General features: G+C 42.7%; 2 protein-coding genes across 8 annotated transcripts in view; one reads left to right on the top strand and one right to left on the bottom strand.

The window, feature by feature from the left end:
• ASPH (aspartate beta-hydroxylase) overlaps positions 1-6,796 on the top strand; it is a 210,560-nt gene extending 203,764 nt beyond the window's left edge. For all 5 annotated transcript variants that reach the window (XM_027567486.2, XM_027567471.2, XM_035727294.1 and 2 more), the window contains one exon: positions 1,989-6,796. In XM_027567486.2, coding sequence (XP_027423287.1) covers positions 1,989-2,139 — 151 coding nt within the window. In that variant the 3' untranslated portion in view covers positions 2,140-6,796. The remainder of the gene's footprint in view (positions 1-1,988) is intronic.
• Positions 2,849-27,629, bottom strand: part of CLVS1 (clavesin 1) — a 187,333-nt gene continuing 162,552 nt past the window's right edge. For all 3 annotated transcript variants that reach the window (XM_027567518.1, XM_027567537.1, XM_027567528.1), the window contains one exon: positions 2,849-5,984. In XM_027567518.1, coding sequence (XP_027423319.1) covers positions 5,897-5,984 — 88 coding nt within the window. In that variant the 3' untranslated portion in view covers positions 2,849-5,896. The remainder of the gene's footprint in view (positions 5,985-27,629) is intronic.

The following is a 27,629-nucleotide window of genomic DNA, read 5'->3' as shown; positions in this document are numbered from 1 at the left end:
CATGCTGTAGCATTGTCTGGATTTCCTTTTTATGTAAGCCTGAATAATATTCCATTGTATGCATATCCCCACATTTTGCTTATCCATTTGTTCATCAGTAGACCCTTGGGTTGCTTCCACCTTTCGGCTACTGTGGGTATTGCTGCTGTGCACATGGGTGTCTTGCCTTTCCCTCTTGAGAGCACCTCCCCCCTTATCTTTTGCCTATATTTAGGCTTGTCTGTGGTACCCATAGACATTGCACAGTCCCACCAATAACACTAAGACCTAGGAAATCACCACTAAACTGTATAAGCTGTGGGTCATTTCACTTCTTTTTTCTTGTCATTTTTTTCCTCTTCTTAATGTTGCCTTTTTTTTCAAGTTTGGTTTTTACATGGTAATAAGACATATTTTTGAATTTGTCATTTGTTCCTGTCTCTATATTTCTGTTGTTGGTTTACACTTGGATGGAACTGCACTAGAACTCTTTGATTCTTAAGAGGAATCATACAGAAGAGTTAAGCAGCCCATGTTTATTGAATGCACGATATTAGGCTAGGGGTGTGAGATAGCACATAAAGTGGGGCAGGAAGGTGGGGGTGGGGAGCTGAAGTGGAGGTTGACTCTCAATTCCAAGGAACTTTTAACTTGCAAATATTCATTACTTTATTGTTTACTTTAAATAACTTAGAAATGTTGTTGTCAGATTAATGCAGTATGTCTGAGATGAATTTGCCTCTCACCCCCATCACCATCCCACCATTTGGCAATGACTGGAGACAGGTTTGGTTCTCATGACTGGTGGGAGAGTGCGTGTTACTGGCTTCTAGTGGGTAGAGGCCAGACATTACTGCCAAGCATACAAAGAGCGCAGGACAACCCCCAACAGCAAATTATCTGGCCCCAAATGTCACTAGTGCCAAGGTTGAGAAACCCTGCAGTATGAAATATTACCTAAAAAATACTGATTAATGTAATTAATCAGTAATTAATTACTATGCCTAGTAATGAGCATAAAAAGACACAAATAATTTTTCTTAAGGCAGACTTCCTTACTAGCTAACATTTTCTATCTTGTCATTTTAATTATTTGCTAATCTGTGACATAAAATTTCAAATGCCTGAGTGGAATTTTTATATCTAAAGAAAATTTCCTAGTAAAAATTCCATCTTAAAAAACAGAACTCAGCATGCAATATATTGGCAATTAATGCCTATTTTAACAAGAGGAGAACATTAGCACCAGCAATAAACTTTCTTTGTATTTGAAAGGCATTGTGTTATTGCCCCTGCGCATTTCTCTCTTGATGGCTTTATTTAGACGAGCACTATGTTTAGGTCTTAGCTCCTATACACATATTTTATGAGGTAATGCTAGAGACCCTAAAGGATGTTTCGCAGCATTGACTTAAAATATTCCAAGGATAACCCACTTGCACTGCAGATGACATTAAAAATATAAACAAAATTCATTCCCAATCTGCCCTTCCATAAAATGGAACTTTCTTCCATAAAGTGGAACTTCAACAAATGGAAGGGTTGAGGAAAATCACTTGGAGATGCGATGGCCCCGTGCCAGGTAGCCCCCAGGGCACTGGGAGGCCTAAGCCCAGGTGTGCTACCCACAGGTGTAGACCAATCTCTGAAAGGCCAGGGAGGATAGCATGCAGTCACTGACCAGGAAGTCACCGTGGGCATGAGCCGCCGGGGCACGCCTTTGCCTGCTTGCCTGCCTCAATAAGCCTCACCTAGGCTTGGGCCAAGAGTAATTGCAGGGCCTGTGATAAGGTCAGTCTGCCCATTGCACACCCTTAGGGCTGAGCATTGAAAACTGTGTTTATGGTAAAAATCCCGAAATTCTTTCTTAATCACCAAGGGAAGAATCCATCTCGGCTTCGTGTTCCAATCTTCTGGCCAGATCCCAAAGGTTACCGTGAAAGTGCTCATCTCTGTACGTAGCCAGGGATTGGTTCTCAGGCATCTGAATCCATGTTTTTCTGTTCCAGGACATGGGAAGAAGGCAAGGTGCTCATCTTTGACGACTCTTTCGAGCATGAGGTGTGGCAGGACGCCGCGTCTTTCCGGCTGATCTTCATTGTGGATGTGTGGCACCCAGAGCTAACACCCCAGCAGAGACAGAGCCTTCCGGCGATTTAGCATGTTGTGCAGGCTTGGGACACACTGGAGAGAGGCTGCCTTGCTGGTTCTATCTCCTTGGGTGTAGGGGTAGAGGTTCCGAGTCTGAGAGCCCTTCATTCCCTTAACGGGCAGCTCCCAAAATTCTAAGGCTTCTCCTAGGGTTAGAAGACACTAAATGGAATATTTTGCCTTGCTGCAATTCACGTAGAAAGCCCCCTGCTGTCCTTCATCTCACGACAGCACCCATCTGATGCTGTATTTCCAGTGAAGACACAAGAGCTTCTGCCTTGTCAGCCAAAGATATTTTTCCCACTTAGAAGAGGCCTGAATCAGTGTACAGTGAGAATATATGTAGAAACTGTGAATGGATCACTTTAGTAATTTTTCTATGCAATTGTATTTTTCTAGGGTAGGTAGGCCATGTTTTTCATCATGTACCACTACTTTTTTCTTGAGTTTAATAATAAGCTATGTAAATGCTTTACTTCTAGCTGCTTAATGGTGACTTCCCCCGTGAACTCAGACTTCCCTCTTTTAATTATTTTTAGTTATAGACACTCATAAAGAAGCAATTTTATTTTCCTGATCCAAAGGAGAAAGATGTAATTACGCTGATGTCTGTGAACCGTATTGCTTCCCACCCACTGAGACTGTTTGCTTTCTTATCTTCATTGAAAGCCATTGTCTTAATGTCTCTCCTCACCATGCACATGGTAGAGATGCTGTCTTTCCAAGAGGAGCTTTTCATCCTGAAACAGGACATGGAGTCATTTTATCTTGAGTCATAAAAGTGCCACCTGTAATTTTTTTTAATGCCAAGAATTAGAACGTGAAAAAAAAAAAGTAACATTTCTCAAAGTAAAAATTTTCTCTCAGGGTCAGGTAGATAGGTAGCTGCTAGACATCTGGCTCATTGGCCTCTTTGGCATCTGAGACAGGGCTGGAATCCAGAGTCTCTTTGCCTATTGTAGATCCCTGTGAGCGAGGAGGTCCTTACATGGATCCCCATCACAGCTTTGTAAAAATATGAAGGATGGCAGAGCAGAAGACCAAGAATGCCAGGGTCTTAGTCCTGGGTTTAGGATTGCCCCCTTCTTTGAAAGAGTTTGGAAGACTCTTCCATTTCCCTGGCTTGAGAAGCTTCTGCCATTTAAATATAGCTTAGAAGTAGCAGTTGTTATCCATAGTTTAGCTTTAATATTATCCACAGCATAGAAATAACAGTTGAAAAAATGGTCTTGCCTACTTATTCCAAAGACAATCAAATTATTAATTTAGAGGGGCATTAATGTATTAAATATTGCATGTTTCCAATCAAACTAGAAATGTTAGCTATATGAATGTAAGGCTATTCATGCACCTGAATTTTAAGCCAATATGAACAAAAATACTGAAAAAATGACACAGAGTTTACCAGATTTCATTCAGGGGTAGAAAAAAACACTTGTGCTTCCTTTCCATCTAAGGACAAAGGAGGATGCTTTCTCTATCTCTTTTAAAAAGAGTTCTTTACCATTGAAAGGTACCCTTTTTGCTTGACATTAGCTTCCATTTAGAAGGGTTTGCAAAATATTTGTCCTGTTCCCTTCTGTTTTGCCAAAAACAATCCCACTAATATAGATGAAGAAGCATGTGAGGAAAGTCTCCAAATTAATTACCAAAGTCCAGAAGAAAAAGCAATCTCTTGAAAAATCAAAAGGTGTTGTGTCCTTCAGTATTTATTGAACAGAAGAAATGACTGACAAAGGACAATACAATCCAATGCTCATGTAATAACATCCATGTCACTTATTGAATTTGGTTCTTGGATGTATATTGCATACACTTTGTAAAGAAATTTAAAGTATAAGTTGTCAATGTTAAACCATCATCTTACATTCATTTAATGAAATCATGGCATAGAGTAAAAACTAGCTCTTAACTTAATAATTATAATATGGTATTTAAAATCAGGTCACTACAGTAGGATTCTAAATATTGCCAATTGAAAAGCCAGAATTATTACTGTTGCAAAGTGTTGGCAATAATCAACTCCAATAGCATTTTAAATACTTGGATCCCACAACTATTTTATAAACCCAAGTCATAAAATGGATTTTCTAATTCACTTTAATTCTTTATCTTTCTTCCCTGTGTCATGGAATATAAGAAAAGTGTTTCAGTCACCGCATGGGTAGAATTATCTCAAGGTTACTATTTTGTTATTTGAAATGTCTACACAAAATGAATGGGTTTTATTTATACCATGATACAATCGGTTGAGAAATATTTTTAATTCTATTTCAATTTTATTTCAAGGGTGGAATACAAAAATTACTTCTCTTATTCTCCTCTGCCAGTAGAAAAAAAAATTAAAACACTAGATTCATTGAGAAAGAGATGTAATAAATGGTTAAGATTAGTAATAATATCTACTGAGGGTGATTATGGCCAGTCGAATCACCTCTTTTCTCTGAATTTTTTAGCTAACCCTCCCAAATCCTGAAAACATAAAATCATATTTTTCTGCCCATTATCAACTAAAATATTTTTTATTTGACATTGAGCACCAACTGGTCCTACTGATAAATGCCCATGTCATATGGATGGCTGGGAAGATAAGAGATGCCTTAAAACACACAACTGGTTTCGGGAAACGTGGCACAAGTAAGGATATCTTATCCTGTGTTATCTGTTTATTTAATTTCCTTTGAATGGATAGTTGGGGACTCCATTTCTAAGGAGAATAGACAAAGAAATAAAATGATCTTTGGCATTTTATCCCGCATTCCTAATCTCTAATGGTCGGTACTTGCATATTTAGCCATCGTTAAGGGTCTTCCTCCATGATTGGTACCTACCCTCTCGGCAACAGCCAGCTCCTTTCTCCATACCTTTAGCTGGTTGTGGGAGGGTGGGGGAGTTAAATGCTTTTGTAGCACTTTTCTTGCCTGTAGTGACCCAAGTGAGGCAATTTGAATGGAGCCATTAATCACTGACATGTGTTTTCGATGAGGCCCTGCCCCTGCTCCGCAATCTCATGTTGCCTGTAGGAAGTCACATTATTAAGATGAAATAATCGTATTTCAAGTTGTGTGTGTCTTCTTTTAAAGTCAGATCATGGTAATCAGCTGGTAGCCTGACAAAAGATGTGACGTCAAAATAATTCTTGCAGGATCTCAAAATAAGCAAACTCTGCAAAGAGCCAGACCTATAAGAACATGCCCTTGGGCGGAACAATTCAATGCTGGTGATGAGGTCAAAGAAAATAATTCAATAAGAATGGAAATTCCTGGAGATACTACTGTCTTGGGGCTTTGCACTACATTGAGCTTGACAATTGGGTCTGCAGTTTCATTCTCATGTATCTACTTGGAAATGCACTTAATCTTAAGCCACAAAACCTGGAGAGGGTCTCTGCGGTACCTCAGAAAAATCCTGGTACGAATGCATCAAATTGCATCAAATGTGTGCATCAAATTTAGTTTTTCTTTTTTTCAATTCATTTAATACCATAAATATGGGGGAGGAAGAATCATGTTTACATGACTGCCTTGCTTCACCTCCAGTCCCCTCGCTGAAAGAAACAAAACCAAAAGCATCTCTCAAGTCCTTGTTCAAACTTTGGCAGCTCAGACCAATGGCTGGTGACAGTTATTACTAGAAGTGGCAGAAGTAGAGGGCCTTGTGTCAAGCGGAACGCACGTGTCTGTGTGGGTCAGTTGCTCATGTGCTTCCTGGGTGGCTGATACCACTGAAGGCTGGCGATCTGCGAGAGCATGGGGTGACTCGGGGTTCAGTCCAGAGCCAGGAGTGGCTGAGTGTTCTCATTCTCTCCCTTCTCCTCATGTTTCAGGGTCCCAGCTTCTACCACAGACTGAGATCTAATAATAGGGGAAGAAGAAAGATACAATTACAGACAATTCATGGTGGCAACAATTTTGGAATCTTGGAGAACATTCAGATTTTATGTTCCCCTTATTAATCAAAACACTCAGATTAACTATATAATTTTCCTCCTTTTGGTATCTCTCTTTTCCTTGCTTTTTTGCCTTCTACATCACATATTTGTGGGGAGAGGCATCTTAGAAACTTCTTTGCCGAGATCTCTTCTGTTGGCAAAAGCAACACATGTTCTAGCCACAACTCTGCCCCGATGTCTAAACATTCTGTGGATCGTGAGATCAAATCAAATAAATCTTGTTGGATTTTTTTTTAATGTTTCAAAATACTTTTTAGAGCCTTTGTTTCTCAACGTCATAGGAAACTATCATGCATGATGTTAAGACCATGAGGTTTGGAATCAGATCGGCAAATGCAAACTCTGCCCTTTACTGGCTGAGGGACCTTGAGGGAGTTCTTAAAACTCTCTGGACCTTCACCCTCTCACCTGTAAAAGAGAACTATTACCTCCCTCCCATGGTTGTTGATAAGGCCTGAAACTAATAATATTCATAAAGCATTTGGCATGTAATTTTAGTTAAAATTTGTGGAGCATTCTGTTATCACTGTTATTGCAATGATAGTAGTGATCTTTAGTTTCTGATATGTCCTCTCAATTGGATAATAACAGTTTCTTTTTTGGGTTTACAACGTGGATTGAAACTGAAATTATTTTCCAGCTCATAGAGAGAAGGTTATAAGAGATATACATGTGGTAAGCACTCAATAAATATTCACATACTAAAAAAAAGTACTTCAAGCCTTAGGAAAATGGTTGACTTTGATTGTTCAAATAAGCAAAATTTATATATAATGTGCAGTAAAATGTTAATTTGGGAGTCTGAGTTGCCCAAACCCTCCACATTCCAAATGTCCCTTGACTGGCTCTTCTGAACCCTTGGAGTATCCCGCCTGATAAAATGCCTTTGTGTGCCTGAGACTTTGGGCCATGCCATATAGTTTATGCCAGCAACATGATTTATTGTGAACGCCTTTTTTGTATGTCCGGGTGTGGGGTCACACTATGTCAGTTTGACTGCTCGTGGGGGCAAGTGGGGAAGGAGGAGCTGAAGACTGCATGTTGTGTGACTGACTCCTCCTCACCAACAGAAATCCTGGACACCAAGGTGTGGGGGAGTTTCCCTGGTTGGCCACACCCGGTGCGTGTTGTCACACACTGCCAAGGGAATTAAGCTCTGTCAGGACAACTGCAGTGTGCGATTGGTCCAGGGCAGCTGCGCTCCACCCAGTGCACCTTTCTCCTTTGCTGATTTTAATCTGTATTCTTTTGCTGTAACAAACCATAACTGAGTATAACAGCTTTTCTGGGACGTGTGAGTCCTTCTGGCAAATTACTAATCCTGGAGGAGGTCGAAAGGACTCCTGAAACAGTATATAATAACACTAATACTTGTTTTGTATGCACCTGGTACCGATGGAAGCTCTTTACATGTATTAACTGACTTCATTTTCACAACCCTAAGGCGTGGTGCTATTATGATCTCCATTTTATAGGAGGGGAGAAAAACCTAAGGGGAAAAAGCAAGTAGCCTAGGAAAGGCAACACAAATAGATCACACCACTTCCAGGCGTTACATAGGGCTGCAGAGTTGTTTAGCTGAAATATCTAATGTTCCTTCCACCTCACTGCAAAAATAACTTTCTGCCTGAGATTCTTATCTCCATTCAGGATGTGTACGTACTATAGAACATGTAAAGAAACCGAGAAGCAAGTGCATACACTTGTCTCAAAACAGTCGATTTCTACTAGAAAAATCAATCCAGTCAAACAGTCCGACTTCAGGTACCCAGCCTAACCTTTGAAAGTGAAATGTAGGGGCGCCTGGCTAGCTCAGTCGCTTAAGCAGTTGACTCTCGATTTTGGCTCAGGTCGTGATCTAAGGGTGGTGAGATCAAGCCCCGCAGCAGACGGACTCTGCGCTCAGCGAGGAGTCTACTTAAGATTCTCTCTCCTTCTCCCTCTGCCCCTCCCTCCCATTCCCGCTCTCTGTCAAATAAATAAATCTTAAAAAAATAAAAGAGTGAAATGGATTCATTTACTACTGGGGCAGGGCAGAGGAAGCCCCAGCTCGGAGTCTAGCTCAGCTGTTTTACATATTTCCTATGCATTTCCTTCTGCTTTAGGGAAGTGCTTCGTGTGTGTGTGTGTGTGTAGACAGGGGTGGGGTAGAGCAATAGATTTATATCAGGAACAGAAAAGCTGAAAGCCCAGGGCGCCTGGGTGGCTCAGTCAGTTAAGTGTCTGCCTTCGGCTCAGGTTCTGATTTCAGGGTCCTGGGATCGAGCCCCGAGTCAGGCTCTCGGCTCAGCAGGGAGTCTGCTTGTCCCTCTCACTCTCCCTCTGTGCTCGCTCTCTCAAATAAATAATTAAAATCGTAAAAAAAAAAAAAAAAAAGCCCAGAAGGCATTAAAACAAGCCTGAAGAACACCAGAGGAACACAACTGGCTGTTCAGGCCAGCTCCCTCTGGCACCTCAGACAGCTGCCTGCTTCGTCCTCAGGCCCCGGGGAGAGTGGAGGGTACTGACAGGTGTCCCACTTTGGAGACCTTACACTGCACTTCTCTTCTTTCAGGCCAGTTGGCTCTATGTTACCACATGGCCAGGGAATCACAGCCACAGCGTGACAAGACACCTTAGTGACCCGTCGAGGCTGACCCAATAGGAACTATTCAGTAGGGGGCCATGCAGCCTCTTCTTGAATCTATATCCGACTTGAGAACCTCACTCCTCTATGCCCCTAGAGGGGCAACTCTACTGGAAAGTTCTTCCTTACCCTGAACTCAAACCTGTCCTTTTGCAACTTCGATATACCGTTTCTGGTTCTGTCTGCTGGAGCCATCAGTGTCCGTGTAATCCACCTGGTCCACATAACCAGCCTTTAAGTGTTTACCTAGTGCCCTCGTCACCAGCTAGACCCCAAGACCTGACCTTTCACTGCCCACCTGCTTGTATGCACCGACTTTTGCCCCCCATTTTTCCTTAAGCTCTTCTTTCCAGCTTACCTCTTACCTCAGGCCCATGAAAGTGGAAACCACCCTTCCGGAGATAGCAACTGCCCTGACAAGACTTCCAGCTCACCCAGCCCACCGAGACCAGCTTGAGCTAAACCCCCTACTGGCATCTGCACAGAAGGACAATGGAGTGACCTCCAGAACTACCAACAACCACCTTTACCTCATTATCCCAAGGAGGAGCACAAGCCTCATTTACATAACATACACAATATGGATAGGCGTGTTTCTTTAAGGCGCATGTGCAACCCAAAGCCCATCTCTACACAGGGTGACAAGGATCCGCTTTTTAAATAGTCACCCCAACCCTAATAAAAGGAACCTATCCACCCTTGCTTGGGGAGTCACGACTTCGGAAGTTATTCCCTGTGATCTCCTTATTGTTGCAGGTCAAATTTCCTTTGTGTGACAACTTACCTGGGTGCAGTGTCTACCTGCGACTCACCAAGAAGCAAAGTCACGTTGGTTCTGTGACACCCTCAACCCTCTCCCTGCCACCACTGAGGCTAACCAGATTCCTCTTTTTAGATTTGCCAAGATTTCTAAAATTACCACTGGGACGCTCTCCTGCAGCTCTTCATCAACTGGTTGCCCACAAGGTGTCACCTCAAAATAGAGTGAAATTATTGTCTCCCTTTTTTTTTTTTTCCTATTTGTATGCTTCTGTGGAAGCATAGACAATGTGCCTAGAATTGCATTAGCCTTTCTGGCACTCATACAACATAGCTGAGGAAAATTTAGCTATATTTGCATATGCTGCTGGTAAACCATTTCTCTTCCATCTTGAAGGTGCGTGGTTGAGTATTCAATTTCTTCCTTTTAAATTTGGCTCAGATCTCCACCCTATCTCTGTTTTTTGGGGGGATCTTGAAAATTGTTATCCGTCCAAATTATTGTCTGTGATTTTAAAGAGTATTGGATTTGTTTCCAAACTTTCCCCGCCCCTATTTGGGAAGCCACTATGGAAAAAAAAAATCCACAAATTGTCAAAAATTGAATTTTCAAACAAAAATCATTTATTTATACTCATTTACAGCAAGAGGTATTTGAGAATGTCTCCTGATATATGCCAGGGACTGTGAGCAAGTGTTCAGGAACCTTACTTCTCTTGTGGAAATATTGCTTCAGTAACCCAGTGTTAGATGCACGAACAGATGTGGGGGTTACTGTGATAGACACCCAGAGGAGAGGGTGTTTGGAGGTGAGGTGTTAGCTCTAGCAGGACAGGAAGGAAGGAAAAAGCTATCATTCGCACGGTGACATTATTCACAGTCCCTGTTCAGGTGACCCTCCTTCCTTCCGCTTAGGGTCAAATTTAGATCGATGTGATTTCTTTCAATACCTGTACTGACGGCAGGCACACAGAATGCAGGCTGTCTTATCTCAGTGGATACACTGTGTGTCTTGGGTGAGCGGCAGGTAACAATTGAACAATACGGAGGAGCTGAGCATGAGGAACCAAATGAAACATTTTCTTTCTTATCTGTATCTCCCCTGATTGAATAGATGACCGGCCTTTTTTACTTTCAGCATGACATAATTCCATTTACCTGGTCACACAACGGACATTTGATATAAGGAACACACTGCATTGTGAAAGAGTTGAAATTTGGAAAACAGCAAATGTTGCTTTCCTTCTTAAATATCACCCTCCGGACATTTAGCAGAGTCAAGGCACTCTCTGAGAAGACTGATCACAGGCTCACCGATAAAAATGTCGCCACCACTTGTAAACGGAGGGCTCAGAAATGGTGCATTGAGCACATTAACCACGGAGAAGCCAGTCGCCTTGTGACTTCCTTGTCCAGGTCACTCTTGGACGTAATCTCTTCGTTCAGTGACTTTGCCTCCCCCCAAGAAGCTTACCCTTCCACTGAAATAAACATTTTAGACTTTTCTCTGGGGTCCTCTTTGCTACACTGAAAGCCAGTTTGACCCCAAGGGCAGCCGGGGGCGGAGGGTGGATCTGGGCTATTGCAGCCCTGGTTATCTCAGTGGCATAGCAGACTACCCTAACAAAGCCTGCATTCTAGCCTTGATAGCTGAGGTTTTTTTCCTGCCATTATATTCATTCTCTCCCTCCCATTCCCTCCCCCTTTCTGCCCTCTACCTTCTCCTTCACTTCTCCAATGTTTGGAACTTTCCCCACTCCACATCATCAAAGGTCCCTAGCCATGGTTGCATTTTACTGATTCTGAAGGCAATTAAATTCCAGAAAGGACAAGATGAAGATGGGAAACATTCACCATGAGCTAGTCCATTCCGCAACGACCCATGATTGCACTGAGACTTCTGCTCTCGATCAGAGGTTTATTTCTAAGATTTTGTTTGACTACTTTATCTCAACAGCCATCACCACATAGTCTTCTCACTAATGAACTGCCATTGCCTGGCCTCGGCTATGCGGACCCCGAATAAGTGCACAGCAACTCTGCCCTTCAACCCTAGGCATGCATCAAGAGTCATAGGAGACCAGAGATGTAAGGAGCCTCAGAGACAATTAACTCAAACCCTCATTTAACTCAGGTCCTAACCGCTTGTTTTCCAGAGACCAACCTCATCACTTCACTGGGAAGGACTCCACAGTCCTGGTTTTACTTCTTAAAGTCAAGGATGGGCTTGGTTTTGTGGAATAGCACAGAATTGTCTAATATCCTAGTGAGCCTATATAATGACTTCTAAACAGAAATAATTTTTTTAAATGTATCTTTAAAGAATTCTTCTAAGTAATTCTATTAAGCTTCTTTTTCTCAACTTGTAATTTCAAGTATCAAGGAAATTCCCCCGGGGAGCTCCAGCCTGGGCTTGAATGATGGCTCCAGCCCTGGCTTTGTGTCTTGGGCAGATTCCACCTCCTCATGTGTAAAATGGAGATATGATATCGTGCGCGGTGGGAGTAAAGAGGATTAGATGGGTTGAGACTTGTAAAGTGTTCAGCTAAATGTGTTCATTCATTTTTAGCTTTTATTAGTTTGCCCCTTTTGCAGATAAGAAAATTAAGGTCTGGGAATATTGGGCTTTTTTATAAATTGAGCCACAAAGCATGAATTCAACTCAAAGTTCCCATAGCTTCATTGTAAAATTTACAAGAGAGAAATGTGTGTACTCATGCATCATGTAACCTAACACTAAATGAAGAACTAGCATTTCAAAATTGATAAAGACTAACATTTTAAGAATTCAAAACCAGTGATGAGACTATTCCTCATGAATGTTAACCTTATGACCTTACCCTATATTTTTAGAAGTAACACAGAAACTTCCATCTGATTAGCAATTATTTATGTAGCTTTTGGTGCAGCATACTTATGGTTATTTTCAACTATGTAAAGCAATACAAAACTTCTTTCTACTATAATGCCTTCAATAATGGCCTTGATAAGGAATTTAAGGAATATTTGCAAGACATATGTTCTGTTCAGCTAATAAACTTCCCATAATCAAAATCATTCTTGCAGCAACATGATCATGCTCACTGGGAACAATTAATGTTTAGTTGAATCATAATCATGAATCATAAATCAATAAATCATGTTTTTAAAAGATAAGCCTAAATATTTCTCACAGAAAGCAGCAAAGCTTTACCTTATCAAAGTGAAGAAATAAATAAACCTTCCTCGACGATGACAATACAATATGCCACATTTACTGAACTGGAAATATAAAGAAACCGATCCATGAAAAATATTCTATTACTCTTGAAGTGAACTATTTTTAGAGAGAGCTAAATATTCAGCTTAGCTCTTGCATATATGTACCATAACTCAAATTTAAATGTGTAATGTATTTCTATTTAACTGTGATGGGCTTGGGCACTGCCGGCTAATCTTATAACAAGGAAGAAAGAGCCAAGAAAAACCACATGAACCTTCAGAAAGGATGGAGGCAGTTGCCTTTGTGAAATTAGGCTCACAAATAGGACTAGAGCAACACTGTCCCACACAGAGCCCTAGCCACACGTGGCTGTGGAGGACTTGAGATTGGGCCTGTCTGAATTGAGATGGGCTATAAAGGTAACGTATAAGCTGGATTTTGAAGATAGTATTCAGAAAAACATTGTAAAGTATCTCATTAATACATTTTAAAATTACATATTGAAATCGTAATTTTTGTATATATGGGTTAAATAAAACATTATTGAAATTAATTTCACCTATTTATTTTTATAATGTGGCTGTAAGACAACTTAAACAGCTTTCCATGTGTGGCTCACATTATATTTCTATTGGGCAGGCTTGGTCTAGAGCCTCATTTCCTCCATTGTGCTTGTGGCCAAGCCCAGAGTAATATACAAATCCTCGTTTAGAAATGCATAACCATCTTAAAGGGCCTTGGCAACAGTATTATCTGTCATTGCCAAATCCACTGTTCTAAGCTCATTCCATGTATTAACTCATTTGACCTTCCCAATGACACACACAAAGTCCCATGTGACATGAGGGCTATTTTCTGAGTATCACTGTTGTTGCTTGAACTAGAAAGAAACTTCATTAGCTTAGACTCCATTAATTTGCTATCATTTAGATGAAGGTTCACATATACCTTTATTATATCTCTAAATAAACAAATAAAATGAAAAAAGCTTTAGAAAGGAATTTAAACTACCTAAAGAAAAAGAAATAGGTTCTTTCTGCACATGTAGCAAAATTAATATTGACTTTATATTATGACCGTAGATGTTTTTTGCTATTCTTTATAAGGGACCCAGGAGAAGTGAGCCGATGGAAGAGTACTAGACTAAGGATTAAGTGCCTTTCCTAGTTATCGCGTCACTAACTTAACATTAACTCGGGGTGGGCTCTATGGAGTACCTCACTCAGCTTCTCTGGCCCCACATTCTTCACCTATAAAATGACAATCTTGGATAAGGTAATATATTTAGCCCCAAGATTCCATGAACTCCACCAGACTGGACTCCACCATTTGTTCTTAAAAATCATTAAATCTTTAGAGGTTAAGCTAATTGGCTCAAATCGTCTAAGTACCTCTCAACCTTTGTTTTCACCTCCTTCTGGAAAAGCATAAAAATACTAAAAATGACAAGAGTTAGCCAGACATGGAATGCCTTTCCTGAAGTTAGCATGTGCCCAACAGATTTAGATATCAAGAGTCAAAACGATTTACCTTTTGGAAATATTATTTGCATCTGTAAGTTTCTAAATGTTGAATTCAAAGTGACCAGGTGCTACTTAATAGCTATTTTCCTGTGTCATTGTTCAAGTGTTTTAGTTTATTTAAAATATTTTGTTGCCAGCGCCTGGGTGGCTCAGTTGGTTAAGCGTCTGTCTTTGGTTCAGGTCATTACCCCAGGGTCCTGAGATCGAGTGCCGCATCAGGCTCCCTGCTCAGTGGGGAATCTGCTCCTCCCTCCACCCCTCCCCCCTGCTGGGGATCTCACTCTCTCTGTCTCAAATAAATAAAAAAAAATCTTTAAAATAAATAAATTAAATAAGATATCTTATTTCTACACGTGATCTGTGCAGGGATATATTCCTGCTGCAGAGGGTAGCAGCCGTGGGACCTGTAGCCACAAAGCGTGCTCCAGGATGCACAAAAATCCCCCTCGGTACTCAGTGAATCTTGTTTGCCACATCTGAACTCTGTCTGAGAATGTTTTGAAAGAGATTTCAACACATACTTTATTTGGATATTTTTAGAATGATCACCTCCAGGAGAGTTTCCCATCTCCACAGCTGGTTATAATTAGGGTCACCAGCACCATCATCATCATCATCATCAACAACCACAACCATTTATTGAACACTTACTGCTTGCCAGGTTTTGCACTAAGTAGTACTTAGCCTGTATTTTGTTTAAACCTCGTGATAATCCTCTGAGGTGGGTATTATTAATTCCATTTTGCAGATCAAGACACTGTGCCTTGGAGAAGTTAATTAATTTGCCCAAGATTTTCCTAGTTAGTTGTGGAACTAGAATCTGAACCCAAATAGAAGTCTACAATCTCCATGCTTAACACTATGCTATACTGTATAAAAATTATCTCAGACTTAGTAAGAAACCAGGAACTGGTAATATTCAAGTTCTCAGAGAAGCATTTCTCCTGTTGTTATTGACGAATCCAAAAGTTAGCACAGTCATCTATTATTTATAAAAACTTGATTTTAGGAGCACCTGGGTGGCTCAGTCATCAAACGTCTGCCTTCAGCTCAGGTCATGATCCCAGGGTCGTGGGATCGAGTCCCGCATTGGGTCCCCACTCGGCGGGAAGCCTGCTTCTCCCTCTCCCACTCCCCCTGCTTGTGTTCCCTCTCTCGTTGTGTCTCTCTCCGTCAGATAAATAAAATCTTTAAAAAAAACAAACTTGATTTTAGGCAAGTGAAAGAAATCCGGAAAGGAAATAGCAGAACTTCATTCAGGAAAAAAATTGTTGCAAGAATTATAGCTAATGTGATTATATCTTTATCTATAATAACCAGCAGGATATTTAATAATACTTCAAAATTCTTTCTTCTACATGTACAGCATTCATGCAAATAGCCGCGAACACCTAGACAGGAGCGCAGTTGGGTCAATAGGGAAAGGTGAGTAGGGTGGAGAAGGGGAGCAGCCTAGGTTTGACCGAGAGCAGAACTCAGCTGCCAGAGGACGAGCCAGTCCAGGCACCTGGACATGGAGCGGCAGGGCTGGGGAGCCCAGGAAGCCCAGGAAGGCCATGGTGGAAACTGGCAGCTGCAAGTGGACATTCTGCTTAATTTATTTACAAAGGAGTTCATCACTCTTTACGAAGCTATGCATTCCTGTTATAGTAACTCCCAGCTTCTCAGCTGTAAAAAGAGGAGAGAACATTACCATATTCTCCACAGGGCTATGAGAGATAAAAGATATAATAAAGTGCTTGGAACTCTTTCAAGGAGAAATTATTTAAATCAGTAGGGTTTATCATTTTACTGACACTTTCCTGAGTATGATCTTCTGAGCATGAACAACTAACACCCTGCTTGTCTGATGACAGAGACAGCCCGTGTCTGCCCACTGAAGAAAAGCAAAGACTGCCAACTTAGAACATAGAGATGGAGCAGATTATTTACATTATAAAAGAATTGTAGCCTTACTGAGCAATTTACCGAAGAATTCCGATTAAGCAGAGTCACCCTAGGACACCGGAAGTGTGAGAATATTCAAGGTCGTCACTAGTGTTGTTATGCCCAAATCCTTCCTGGGAACCCCAAGTGTCAGGTTGAGGTCTATAGTTGTCTTAGGACCCAATCTCTACCTGAACCAGTCAGCTCTCCCTGCAATCATTTCAAATTCTGTGTGTGTGTGGCGGGGGGTGGGGGGGGGTGGGGGGGGGTGGGGGGGTGGGGGGGTGGGGGGGGTGGGGGGGGGTGGGGGGGGGTGGGGGGGTGGGTTCCCAAGGTTTGAGGAATGGAATGCACCGGCTATAGGTACTTTGATGGGGATTCAGGTGTTCTGAGATGGTCGCAGGAGCATTAAAATCATACGTTCTTCACATGCAGATATTTCCAGAGCGGTTTTTTCCGACTTCCAATCATAACTTAAAATAGCATCACTGCAAATGGCTGCAGGTGCTTGCACCACCTGCTTCAAATGGAGTCATCTTTCATTAGAATTAGACCCGCACAAAGAGCTGCCAGTCAGTTTCAGAGCATCCCTAATTGTTCCTAATTGTTCTCCTCCCTCTGAAATTGGTGGGGCCCACCCTCAGAGGAGCTCCGTTGGTAGAACTAGCATATGATGTTCTGAAGCAGGTCGAGAAATACCAAAAGCTGTCAAGAACTAAGACAATGAGGATGACTCATGCTATCTGAGTTTGAAGAGGATGGCTAGAGTTCTCGATAAAAACTACCTTTCGTAAGGCTATTTTTTGAGTCAAATGACAGTATGGTAATGGGTCGTTTTCGATATTAGTCTAGGAGCCTGAATATCAATTTTCTTCCTGAATGTCTGCATCTTCCCCACTCACAATGGGGATGGAGGACAGCATAGGACATGACAAGTGTGATGGACGAAGTTGCTTTTCATCTGGAGGATTGGCAGGAATGGGGACAGATAGCCAAGACAGCTGCAGTAGCTAGAGAAGGCACATGTCCCCCCACCCCAAGAAAGGTGCTTTATAAACCCTTGTGGAATGAATGAAGGAATGACACACAGATAGCGGGAGAACAGTTGTGAAAGGAGACAGAGCATTTGACTCAGAAAGAAGAGAACTAAATTTACAACATTTTGCCACCTACCGGCTCTGTCATCCGGGCTAAGTCATTTAACCTGTGTACTTCAGCCACAACATGGGAGTAATCATCTATTTTTATCTATTTTTAAATCGATTTTAAAGATATCTTCTTTTTAAAAAATCTGTGTATTTTTTAATTCTCAAAACCTAGAAGGCTCTGTTTTCAAGAAGACTCAGGACAGGGGCGCCTGGGTGGCTCAGTCAGTTAAGCGTTCTGCCTTCGGCTCAGGTCATGATCCCAGGGTCCCGGGATCGTGTTCCGCATCGGGCTCCCTGTTCAGCGGGGAGCCTGCATCTCCTTCTACCTGCAGTTCCCCCTGCTTGAGCTCTCTCTCTCTGACAAATAAAGAAAATTAAAAAAAAAAAAAAAAAAAGAAGAAGGCTCAGGACAAGTCCAGGAACGTGTGTCTCCACTCTGGCTGGTGGGAAAATAGTACAGTCTGGGGCCTTGCCACCTTTAAGCACCTTTAGCGTGGTCCCCAGAGGAGCAGCGTGGGCACCCCTTGGGAGCTGGTTAGATACGCAGATTCACAGGCTCGCCCCAGACCTATGGAATCAGAAGCTGCATTTTAACAAGATCCTGATGCTTTGTATACATGTTCAGATTTGCAAAGCATTACTCCAAAGCCCACAATGCAGAAACCTGCTTTCTTTCATCTACCTCAAGCAGAGCGATAAGGATTCGTCAGGTGTGTCTCATTCAAACCAAATTCCTGAGTCTGTCCTCTAGTTTCCTCGATATCTTCAGGAGTTAAATCAGTTCATGAAGTGTCTTACTTATTCCTAGAGAATAGCTCTCAGTTAAGGAATATCTGTCTTCATACCTGAAAAATTATTTGGGGGGAGGGCAGGAAAACATTTCAGACATCCAAGGTTAGGGCACTGAGGCCACCCTGCTTTGCCATTTCACATTTTGTTGGTGTCTATGTCATACAATAAATTCTTTCACAAGGTTTGAGCACATGCTATATGTTAACTGAGGAGGGAATACATCTCTGGCTTCAAGGTACTCACATGAAAGAGAGGGAAGTTAACAGAAAAACACCTGCCTGTCACATCTGCAGCTGTTCATACATTCCAGAGGGCGTGCCAAGACTCAGGGGTCAAGTCAGAATGAGGCCTCCCCAAGCTGGGCATCAGTCTAGGCGCTGGGCCACTCAGATGACCCGTGATTGCAGAGGTGGTGGGGCCTGACACAGACAATGAAGCATAAGCAAATGGGAAGTTCTGGAAACAGAGAAGTGTTGGGAAGCAAATGAATCAAGTGGTGTGATGAGGAGGGCCTGGGGAAAGGGGACACGCTGCTTAGTAAGGATGTACCTCCAGCGACGTTGTGTGTCTCTGGTGGGGACCAGCTATCCCTCCTCATTTTATGCTCTACAAGGAGCAAGAATGCAGTGTTCTCTTTCTAGGACCAATCCACAGATACCATCTCAATTCCTCCATTTTCAACACTGCAACTCGTTATTCAACTTGGAGTATGCTTTATGACTATAGTTTGAGCTACGTAATAGATTACTATGATTGAACTTGGATTATTGCTTTCCTTTGGTTCAAATGAAAGGTACTGGCTGATTTTCAAAATAACACAAAAGTCGGATTTTACAATAATGCATCCAGATCTATAGCCTGAACTATGACTTTGGTCAAACACCAAAGACTAACCAGAGGTATAAACACCTGAGGTAAGTGAATATTGTGAAAATATTTCGAATTAATATTACCCCCTTGTTCATTCATTCTTCATTCATGCTTCTGAGCGAGGCCTGGGAAATAAAACTGCAAACATGCTACCTGCCTCACTGAGTATCCCCTTTGCAAAGCTAAACCCCCACCTGTGGTCTTGTTCCCGGTCCCTCTGGCAACCTCCAAGGTATCATTCCGCCATTTATCCTCTTTCTTCTATGTCAAATGACAGGACGAGGGCTCAGGACAATGGGCTCCTGAGCATTTGGGTCAATGACTGGATGCCTTTGCCTCCTTGAAGCCCTCCCAGGCCTACACCCATCCCACCTAATGCACGAGGCTCCTCCCAGCTTCATTGCCCTTCTTACAAATCGAGATTACATGGTCAAACCCTTAATCTTTCTCTTGGCCATGCACTGAACTACCTAATAAAATCCAGCAAATCCCAGCCTTGGATGGGCCCAACAATGTGGCTCCTCCATGTCAGCCTTGTCGCTGATGAGAAATGCAGCTCACACTACCGGCAGTATGGAGGTCAGAGGTCACTGCATCCCCATTATCACCACTCCCGCCTCCCCTCCCCATCTTAAAACTGCCTTACACCTTCTATGTTTCCCTCAAAGCAAGTTCAAGTCCTCCCCAATTTTCCACACACTTTAGTTCATGCAGTTCTGTGTCACCTTACCCAAACCACCTCCTGCCCACCACCTCGATCTCTTTGGTAGGACTTGCCTACTTCCTGGGGAAAATAGTAGCCAACAGACCCATGCGAGCTGAACTCCCTTAGCTTCAGGCCTCCACATTCAGTTGTCTGGTTACTGTGGAGGGATCCTCTTCAACAGCGAGAGACAGAAACCTCCTCCAGTCAGGTTCTGGGTCCTAAGCCGTCTCACCTGCTTGGTGTTACTAATTATGTTCCCATGTCTTCAAGTTCTCCCTCTTGACTGGCTCTGTGCTATTAGCCTTGAAATATCCTCCCCTCCCCATTTTCAATACAAGAGGAAGAAGAGGATGAAGAGAAGAGGAAGGCAATGATGAAGAAAATAAAAATAAAACAAAAGCTATAGTAGAAACACTCATATGCTTCTCCAGATACAAATATCTCCTCTACCTTCACAGCCAACTTTACACAATAATTGTTTCTTTTTTTAAGATTTATTTATTTATTTATTTATTTGAGAGAGAGAGAGAGGAGTGGGGACAGAGGGAGAGGGAGATAAAATCTTAAGCAGACTCCACACTGAGTGCGGAGCCCCACGTGGGGCTCAATCTCACGACCCTGAGATCACGACATGAGCCGAAACCAAGAGTCAGACGCTTAACTGACTGGACGACATGAGCTGAAACCAAGAGTCAGACGCTTAACTGACTGGACCACCCAGGTGCCCCCGCAATAATTGTTTCTATTCTCTGTCTCCAATTCTCACCTCCCATCTGCTTCTGAGGTTGCTGCAATCTCACCTCCACCCATGTGACTCCACTATAGCTCTTGCTAAGGCTACCAATGTGACCTTCAAGTTATGAGGCCCAATGGACACCTTCCAATCTTCATCTTACTTGGTATCTAGCCCAGGCAATTGAGTTGACCATTCTACCCTTCTTGAAACTTCCCTCTACCCCCTTGGCTCTGGGGACACCATACGTCTGGTTTACCTCCTACCACTTCGGATGCTCACTCCGGACTTTTCCTCCATTCCTATGGCATGCATTCCTTTCTTTATGCTTTTGAACCCTTAATTTATGTTCATTCCAGAATCCTTTTCTGAGCTTTAGAACTATCCATGCAATGGCCTATGTGACTACTCTAACTGGATATCACATAAGTCTTCACACCAACCATGTCCAAACCTGAACCCATAAACCTTCTCCCCCAGTCAGCACCTCCTCCAGAGTTGCCCATCTTGACAAACGGGACTGCTCTCCTTCCAGATACATGTGCCCGGGACCTCCAGTTGTTCCTGAAATCTCTTTAAGGTATTCCCCATAACCACTAGATTGTTAAGTCTTATTTTACCCATCAAATGTTTTGAGTCTGTCTTCTCTCTGCCCCCATCCCACCGCCATAATCTGAGTTTCCACCATTTCTTGCCTTCATTGTCTCAGGAGCCCCAGATGGTCTCCCCACTCTTACTTTCTCCCACTTCAGCTCAATCTTCTCACAACAGACAGAGTGAGATTTTTAATAAACCCAATATATGCATGTCACTTTCTTGCTTAAGATCTTTCTATGACTCTCCACTGCTCATAAGTCCAAGTCAAGACCTATGTGGCCCTGCACAGCAGGCCCCCGTGTACCTCCCTGGCCATTCTTCCCCTTACTTTCTGATCTTCAACCTCTCTGATGTTTTTTAGTTTGTTTATTTTTTAAATTCTGTACTTCAGGGGTGCCTGGGTGGCTCAGTCGGTTAAGCGTTTGCCTTCGGCTCAGGTCATGATCTCAGGGTCCTGGGATTGAGCTCCACATCGGGCTCTCCACTCAGCGGTGAGTCTGCTTCTCCCTCTCCCTCTGTGATCCTCTCACTTTCACAGTCTCTCAAATAAGTAAATAAATAAATCTTCTAAAATCTTTTAAAAATAAAAACAAATAAATCTTTTAAATCTTTTAAAAATAAAAAAAAGAAATTCTGTATTTCACTGAGTCTGAGAGGTCATCAATTATAGAACATGTCCTGATTTCAGAAATTTCTAATGTAAGAAAAAAACCATCTTATAATTGTTAGAACACTGTAGTTCCTGCATGTGGCCCTGCCCCTTCCACATCCAAGGTTTCTGCTCCCACATCACTCCTTCTTTTGCCTGGGGAACTCTTCTCATCCTTCAAGTCTCAGCTTCTGTGTGAGCTCCTCAGAGAAGCCCTTTCGGACCACTACGATGGTCCCACCACAGGTTGGGACTCCCATTATGCACCCTCATGGTGCACTGGAATTTTACAGAGCACTTGTCACGGTGATAATGAAACAGGCTTTTGTATAGTAACGTGTTTAAAGTCTTTTTTCCTTAACAGATTATAGACTCAGAGTGGGAGGTAATCATGCTATCGTCAGCAGCTAAGATTTAACCTTGCTTCATGTAATCCTCACAGCGCCATAATAAGGTACATCTATGACTACCCCCCTCCCTTAGAGATAGGGAAACAAGGCCATAGAGAGATAGCTGCTCAGGTCACATGACTACTAATCTGAACCCCTAGAATCTGATTTTAGCTTCCGGTCTCTTAACCACTTTTATCCTATACTATATCTACTATATCCTAGTAGGCACTTGGTAAGTATTTGTTGAATGAATAAAGCCTTCAAAAAGTTAAATATTATAAATATTGTTAATAGAATTCTAGAAACTAGGGGAATTAATAAAACTAATGAGTCAGTTTTTGATAAACTCAGAAACAATTTTAAATTCTAATCAAACATTGATCACAAAGACCATGTCACTGTCTTATTCTGTTATGGATGGTTGGCAACAATTTCCTCATCACTCTACAAAGTACCCTATTCCTAACAGCATTTACTGTCATATATTTCCTTCCTTCCTTCCTTCCTTCCTTCCTTCCTTCCTTCCTTCCTTCCTTCCTTCCCTCCTGTAGTTTTTGCCTTCCTTCTTTCCTATTTGCCTTCTTCTTTTTTCTCCCTCACCCTCTCCTTTTCCTCTTCCTTGCTTCCCCACAAAATATACACTGAGCATCTATGACATACTAGGGAATATATAACGCACAGGATATATATTGGTGAATGAAAGCGCACAGTCTCTGCCCTCAGAGAGTATATAATGTATATAGAAGGGAGATTTCATATGGAAGTAAAACCAACAAATATGTGATTATGGAATTGTGATCCCTATTAAGAAGGAAACAGTTCAGTGATAGAGATTAGCAGGATGGGAAGGGCAGGACCCATGGGAATGGGGAGGGTGCAGAACTCCTTTCAGGGGAGTAATTGGAGAAGCCAGACCTGATGAAGGAGGAGTTGGCCACCGGTGAGGGGAGGAGCATCCCAGGGCAGGGGAGGCTCGAGAGAAGGATGAAGCCTGGCACACTGAATTGGGGGCAGGAAGCCAGGGTGGCCCAGGCCTGCGATATGGAAGAGCAGGCTTTATCTGATGCAGAAGACCAAAGGGAGGTCTTCGGAGGCTGTCAGGCCAAAGAGTGGCATCATTACCATTTTTAAAAATTACACTCAGGACTAGATGGATAACAGTTTAAATGAGAGGGATGGAGAAGAGGGAGAAGATTAACAAAGACCAAGAGAGGGCAGGCAGAGACTGCCTGAGCGGTAAGTGGGAACCGAGGGCTGTATGAAGGCGAGGTGGTGGTTGGGGGGTGGGGGTGGGGGGTTCCTGTGTTGCTAATTCCTCCCTCTCCTTGGTCTTACCTCCCGTTCCCTGCATTCACTGTGCCTGGCTGTCCATTGGGTGCAGGGCTCCAAGGGTACAGAAGGCCCAATACTGGCTCCCTGCATAAATTAAGGCAAAGAAGAGGGAAATAACCAACAGCAGTCTGACTTCTAACCAGGGATTCAAGACATCTGCCTCTAAGCCCTTACCACTAATGGTTGCTTGCCTCTCTATTAGGGAGTTGGGAATTTTCATTGTTAGCAGGAAACTTCCATTGGGAAAGAAATCAAAACCCTGAACAAAATGGAAATCCTATGAACAAGGCTGGGGAAGAAAGGAAGCTACTACTTATTGTGCTGCCTCCTCTGCGGTGCTTTGCAGACTTCTCCCAATGCTGTCATTGGACCCTGACAGCGACCCCCGGAGGTTAGAGCCGCTTTATACTTGAGGAAGCCAAGACTTGGCGAGGTTACGTGACTTACCCAAGGTCACATAACTAGAAAAATCAGAGGAAGAAAGTGATCAGAACCCACATCTACTCTGATAAGGGAAGACTGAGAAAAAAGGACAAATAGAGAGGCAAAGAAAAGTGCAACCACGAAGGTCACACAGTCACAAAGCTGAAGCAGGCAGACCATAATTAGGATGCGGTGCCACATGCATGCCCCCCTGACGCCCACCTTGGAGAGCAATGGAGCAACGTGAAACGGGGCTCCCTGCGGCAGATCACCACAATAACAGGAACACAACTGCCACATCTGAAGGGGGACCATGGAGGAGTTTCCAATGAGAGGCTGGAAGCTCAAAAATGCTCTTCTGTGGCCTCAACGTAGAAACTCAAACACTACAGTTCAGACACCCTAAGCCCAAATGATATGTACAACAAAGGTTTCCCTTAGGTTTCTAAACAGGCACTGCAATTCTGTATGCAAGCAGCACATCGGTTTTAGGAAAAACATTGCAAAGAGATTTTGATCACGTGTTATGCCAAATACTTGTTTTCATCCATATGATCATCAAAGCTTATAAGCGAGATTCATTGCTGGCTATTGGATGTTGGGCACAAACAGCATCAGCTTTATTGGAATTGGGCAAAATGTTTGTTTACCAATAGCAATATGTTCACAAGAAAGAAACATTCTTTGTTTTTCTTAACCAGACTATAGCTCCCTTTCCAACTAGCCGCATCTGACCATGGTGCTCCGATAAACAGGAAATCATTTCAAGAACATACATCGTGAGCCACCAAACGGTTTGCACTTGGAACTACACAGTCATTTAAACCACATCTGTTTGTTGCCCTTGAAATCAACCCTACTTTGTTGCTTTGCCAGGAGCTTCGACCTCTTTATCTCTTAATTTTTCATGTCATTCTTTAAAAAAGAAGAGAAAACATGGCCCTGAACACAACAGTTTATCCAGCCCCATTCATTCTCTTATTGACCAAATTCATTGTATAGATTTTCTTTCACTTCGATGTTACATGACTATATAGGATGTGCTTGCAGGGAGATGCCCCCCTTCAATTCTGCCACAGAGAAGAAAGCTGTAGAAAAGCAGGAGATCCATCTCAGCCAGACGCACGAGCAGTGAGGAGACTATGCAGCTATTTTTCTTGGTTCCTTAAGAAATGTTAACAAATTCTTGGGAGCATCTTTGAAACACAGCAGTATCCAATAACCGACATAAAATGCTGGGCATTCTCGGCTTACCCAAGGGGTCTTTGCTTCTGGGAGTGGTGAAGTCTCAGACATTAGCTGGCTAAGCAGGAGTGAGGGACACCCCAAAATTAAGAAGTTCAATCTTGTTTGAACTGGAAACTAGTCACGAGCCAACTTAGAGGGCAGTAGAGACTGTGGGTCATTCATTAAGAAATGATGCATTATGTGATTTTATTGAACGTAACATCCATATGGAACATCTGTTCCCGGGCCACACAGTAAAATGGACCTTTTTGCCCTGATTGCTTGGAAGACAAGGGTCCTCCTGTTCCACACTGCCACCCCTCATTCTTTTCCTATGGGTTGTATTTCATGATGATGTATGACTTCTGCCGGAAATGAGTAGCTATCCAGCAAATGCATACATTCACCCCATAAAAAGAGGACCGCATGCTGGAAGATCGCCAAGGTCATGGCCAATTCTATTGACAGCTGAAAACAGTTAAACTGACTTTTACCACCCAGGCAGGGGCCAAAATTTCCTTCTGGCTCAGAAATCTGAACTCAACCCAAGCATTTCCCCCAGCTTCTCCCCTTCCCCCAAATCGGATGGCTCATAATGTCTGTATGACATCTTCCTCACTTCTTCTAGGAAGGGTGTTTAGGAAACATAAAGATAGAGGCATTTGGTCAAAAGGATCAGAAGTAATTCTACCACACAGGGCAGCTGGCCAAGACCCCAAAGCACTGGCCCCTCTGATTGCCCAGCATATAGTATCGACCAGGGTGGATCGTTTCTCTGAAAGTTGGGGGCCATTCTTCACTGGTGCAATCGGAGATGTCGCTTGGTTTTCTAAGGGTTCCTCCTCTATAAATACTTGTCTGGATCTCTGATAAGTGCTGAAGTTTTAATAAATAAATAAAACAGGAGCTATTGCACATACTTAACCAAACCTTGTCTATGATCAGGCTACACCAAAAACTAAGGCAGGCATTTCTGGCGATTTCAAGAATTGACGGTTTTGACTCTATGAAAGTTATTATCACATAGCTAAAAAACAAAAGCCAAAAGCCTGAAGACAAACATCTTTAAATGTAAATACATAGTGAAGGCACCTGAATCATCACTGTGTCGGGCCAACTTAGAAAGCTGGTGCAGAATTAATAACCAAACTGTTAGGATTGTGCTCATGTGCGTGAGGGGTGCAATGTTGCTACTTTTTGCACTGAAGTGCTATGCTGACACTGGTCTTTTGATTCCCTGAAAGACAGGGGCCCGTGGCCAGCACAGAGGAGGTGCTCAGTAAATATCTGCTGGAGAGACAGGGCCAGGGTGGGTGTGGCCATTGCTCCCCGCCCTGGACTCAGCAAGTTAGAACACTCTCTGTGCATCCACTCTGACTCTGCTTTTCCTCTGAGTGACTCCACTGGGCCTGGGTGGCTGGGTGTAGTGATAACTCTGTGCCGCTCACCAGCTGCTCAAGGGAAGTAAAATATGTTACTCTGCTTTGGTAATTTCTGAGCTGCTGCGTCCTTCTTTTTCTTCTTTTTCAATATTTTATTTGTTTATTTGAGAAAGAGAGGGCATGAGCAGGGGGGAGAGGGAGAAGCAGACTCCCCGCTGACCTGGGAGCCCGACGTGGGGCTTGATCCCAGGACACCGAGATCATGACTTGGGCCGAAGGCAGATGCTTAACCAACTGAGCCAACCAAGTACCCCTAATTTCTGGGCTTCTGAGAAGGAGCCGTGGTTCCACTCACATCAGATTTGGAGTTTCTCTTTCAGTGCTGAGACATGAATCTCTTTTGGAAAATTCATGAGCCAACAAGACCACCTCGTACTTTAGATAAAATAATACTCCCTTTCCTTGTGTGGCAGATTGAGTCCAGATCAAAACAGATAGGTACACCTGAGCCCATGGGTGGTGACCTCCAGGAAACAATGAGAATGAAAATTGTCAGCCAAGGTTCAGACCAGTTGGGTCTCCATGAACTTAAATCGGCCTCCTGATTTTCCATGTTGAACGCTGGCATGGTGTTTACCTACCCTGGTCTCTGGGAGACAAGTGCACAGAAGGATTCCTATGATAAAATATCTTTGGCGATACAGATTTTTACCCTGCGAGGCTTCTCAGGACCTTGACTATGATAATTAGAAGAAGAAAAGTATTTTTTTTTAATCTAAGCACTAGTAAAAAAAAGGGGGGGGCACGTCTGCGCACCATTTACTTACACTTTTCAAGCTACAGACTATTAAATATGCATGGAACATCTGCCATGTGCAAGACACTATGCTTCTAGAAGAAGCTAGCTGGATGGCTGTATAGAAAACCCCCAGACCAAAAGCCAGGAGGCTTGAGCCTTAGTCCCAGCGACTTCACATAAGCAGTAAAGGGCAAGGGAATGAACAGGTATTTTTACATTGTTGTTTATAAGCCACAAAACTTAACAGAATTTACCATCTAGGAGACTAAAATTTAAATTAAATAGTAAGTAACTTGGTTTTTATTAAAATTAAAGATCTTAGGCTCATTCTATGAAATAATACTGATTACATTATGGCAACATGAGCTTGTCATTACTTAATAAATGCAACATTCTCTCAAGAACTTATATATATACCACATGGGGGGCAAAAGAAGAGGTCCTTGGTAGCAGAAAGGCCG

Source organism: Zalophus californianus, chromosome 4, assembly GCF_009762305.2.
Source record: "Zalophus californianus isolate mZalCal1 chromosome 4, mZalCal1.pri.v2, whole genome shotgun sequence".
Classification (NCBI taxonomy): Eukaryota; Metazoa; Chordata; class Mammalia; order Carnivora; family Otariidae; genus Zalophus; species Zalophus californianus.
This window is presented reverse-complemented; position numbering and strand designations above follow the sequence as displayed.